This window comes from Elephantulus edwardii, unplaced genomic scaffold (genome assembly GCF_000299155.1).
Source record: "Elephantulus edwardii isolate Elephantulus edwardi_28Jun2011 unplaced genomic scaffold, EleEdw1.0 scaffold00045, whole genome shotgun sequence".
In the NCBI taxonomy this organism is placed as follows: domain Eukaryota; kingdom Metazoa; phylum Chordata; class Mammalia; order Macroscelidea; family Macroscelididae; genus Elephantulus; species Elephantulus edwardii.
In genome coordinates this window covers 2,653,335-2,656,073 of record NW_006399795.1, presented here as the reverse complement: position 1 = coordinate 2,656,073, position 2,739 = coordinate 2,653,335, and the positions used below count along the sequence as shown (strand labels likewise).

Below are 2,739 nucleotides of genomic sequence, written 5' to 3'. Positions count from 1 at the left end.
AAAAGCTATCCCAGAGTTCCTCAGAGAAACCTCCCTGAGAAATCACATTTGAACAGCTCAGACAGTTCTCGGTGCTGACCGTTGCCTTCCACACTTGCCTGAAAATATTGTGATCCCAAATAGACTTGTCCTGTGTAGGTGTGGTAAAAATAGAGCCAGTCTTATGTCCACTCATCCATCCACTCACTGTCCATCTCTCCATCCATCCCTTCACTTATCCACCAAATGTCCATCTACTATCTATTCACTCAGTCAATCCTTCCAGTTACCTACCCATTCACTGTCCATCCATCCTCCTCTCTACCTCCCACCAAATGTCTGTCTATCCATCCATCCATCCATCCATCCATCCATCCATCCATCCATCCATCTACTCACTCTTACCCAGTCCTTCCATCTGTCTTTCCACTCACTCCCACCCACTGTCCTTCTATTCACTGTCCATCTGTTTGTGTATCTACTCATCCATTCATCCTTATTTCCATTCATCCATGCACCCATCCACTGTCCATTTGTTTTTTTTCTACTCATCCATTCACCTTTCTTTCCATCCATCCATCCATCCATCCATCCATCCATCCATCCATCCATTGTCCATCTGTTTGTGTATCTTCTCATCTATTCATCTTTCTTTCCATCCATCCATCCACTGTCCATCTGTTTGTGTATCTACTCATCCATTCATCTTTCTTTCCAACCACTCATCCATCCATCCATCCATCCATCCATCCATCCATCCATCCATCCATCCACCCATCCACTGTCCATCTGTTTGTGTATCTACTCATCCATTCATCTTTTTTTCCATCTACTCATCCATCCATCCATCCATCCATCTAGTCATTGATCCATCCATCCATCCATCCATCCATCCACCCATCCTCTGTCCATCTGCTGGTGTATCTACTCATCCATTCATCTTTCTTTCCATCCATCCACCCATCCATCCATCCATCCACCCATCCACGGTCCATCTATTTGTGTATCTACTCATCCATTCATCTTTCTATTTATCCATCCATCCATCCATCCATCCATCCATCCATCCACCCACCCACCTATCCACTGTCCATTTGTCTCTCCACTCATCTATCTATCTATCTATCTATCTATCTATCTATCTATCTATCTATCAATCATCTATCATCTTTTTCTTTTAGGCAGCTCTTAGCCTCTGCTCACAGAGAACTCTGGTGGCTTAGTGGTAAGGAGCTGTGCTGCCAGTGTTTCAAATCCACCAGCTGCTCCATGGGAGAAAGATGGGCCATCTCCTCCTGTATGATTAATAGCCTCTAAAAAAACCCACTGCAAGATGAGCTATGAGTTGGTTCCGACTCAGTGGTACACAACAGCCTTGTTCACACACTTGGGAAAATAGCTTCCTGGCACCACTTCTTTCCCTCCTTGTTGACCTCCTTCCACCTCTTTCAGTCACTTACCTTGTGTCCAAGTTCCTACCCTTTCCCTCAGGGGTGCAAGCTGTGTTCAGGCCCACAGTTAGAGCCAGAGTAAGGGATGCATGTGTGCTCCTGGACACAGCAGCCTTCTGTCAGGGCCCTCCCCACGAGGTGGTGTCCTATCTCTTTGAAGGCAGACACTTACCAGAGGCCTGCTTGGCATTGGGACCACTGTCATCCTTTGTGGCTGCCCGGTCTGAGTCCTTCTCCTCCGTGACACTGCTGTCCTTGGTGGGCTCCTCTCCATGGTCCTCCTCATCGCTGCAGCCCTGGGGCTGCACCATGTAGACGCCCTCAGGGGGCTGCTCCAGGCCCTCCCGGATGATGCGCCCCAGCACTGGGGTGGTCACTGGTTCCTCGCTGTACTCTCCGTTGACCCACTTCTCAATCACTGCTCGTCTCTTGTCTTCTTCGCTGCGGGGGGTCCGGGCCACCCCCGATTCAGGGCCACTGCGCTCTTTGTCCCGGGGCCGCAAGGGGCTGCCTTCAGTGTGGGAGCCAGCCTCTGCTCCCTTCTCTACCACCACCTGGCGGCTCAGCTTGGCACAGATGGCGTTGAGCTTCAGGCCGCCTTTGCGCTTGGCTGCCGCCATGGCGGGCTTGCCTGCAGGCGGGTGGGAGCACTGGGTGCCTTCAGCTGAAGGGATGGAGGAGGGCATGTGTCAGAGAATGCAGGTCCAACACTGCCACCCCTTGAAGGGCTGAGACCTGGCCCTTCCCCACCCCCTAAGCCAGAGGTCTTCCTGTTCCTGTGCAGCTCAAGACTGTCCAGAGCATTTACACAAGATTAGAGTGAGAGTGTCAGGGGCTGCCCCTGTGTACCACCCTCTCCCCAGCCTGGAACAGCACCTGGCACAGAGTAGGTGCTCCAGGAAATAGCTTGTGAATGAACAGATAAATAAATGCATGAATGAATGAATACAAGGAGGCCTCTTCCCAACACCTAGCTCCTGGCAGCATTTCCTAGATGTGCTGGCTTCCGGGGGGCGGGGGGGGAGGGAGCAGTAAGTCCTGGTAGAAAGGGGGTGGGTGAGCCCTTGGACACACCAGGAAATTGAGGCACGGACAAGCTTTGGACTGAGGTCCACCTTGTAAGCTTTCTTCCCTACCTACGGCCTCTTAGGGAGGAAACAGCCAAGGGCCAGGCCAGCTTGTGTGGCCTCCTGCCTGCCTGCCCAGAAGCATGAGCTGACTCTTCCCCTCTGCATCACCTGACCCATTCCCTCTGCATCACCTCCTCCATGGCTTCTCTTCTGGCCAGGTGCCGGGACTCCACCCTCTT

At 51.8% G+C, this 2,739-nt stretch overlaps 1 protein-coding gene across 1 annotated transcript in view; it reads right to left on the bottom strand.

Moving 5' to 3' along the window:
• Positions 1 to 2,092, bottom strand: part of CASZ1 (castor zinc finger 1) — a 16,961-nt gene extending 14,869 nt beyond the window's left edge. Inside the window, exon 1 of the mRNA XM_006885761.1 lies at positions 1,603 to 2,092. Coding sequence (XP_006885823.1) covers positions 1,603 to 2,050 — 448 coding nt within the window. The 5' untranslated portion in view covers positions 2,051 to 2,092. The remainder of the gene's footprint in view (positions 1 to 1,602) is intronic.
• Between the last annotated feature and the right edge of the window lie 647 nt (positions 2,093 to 2,739).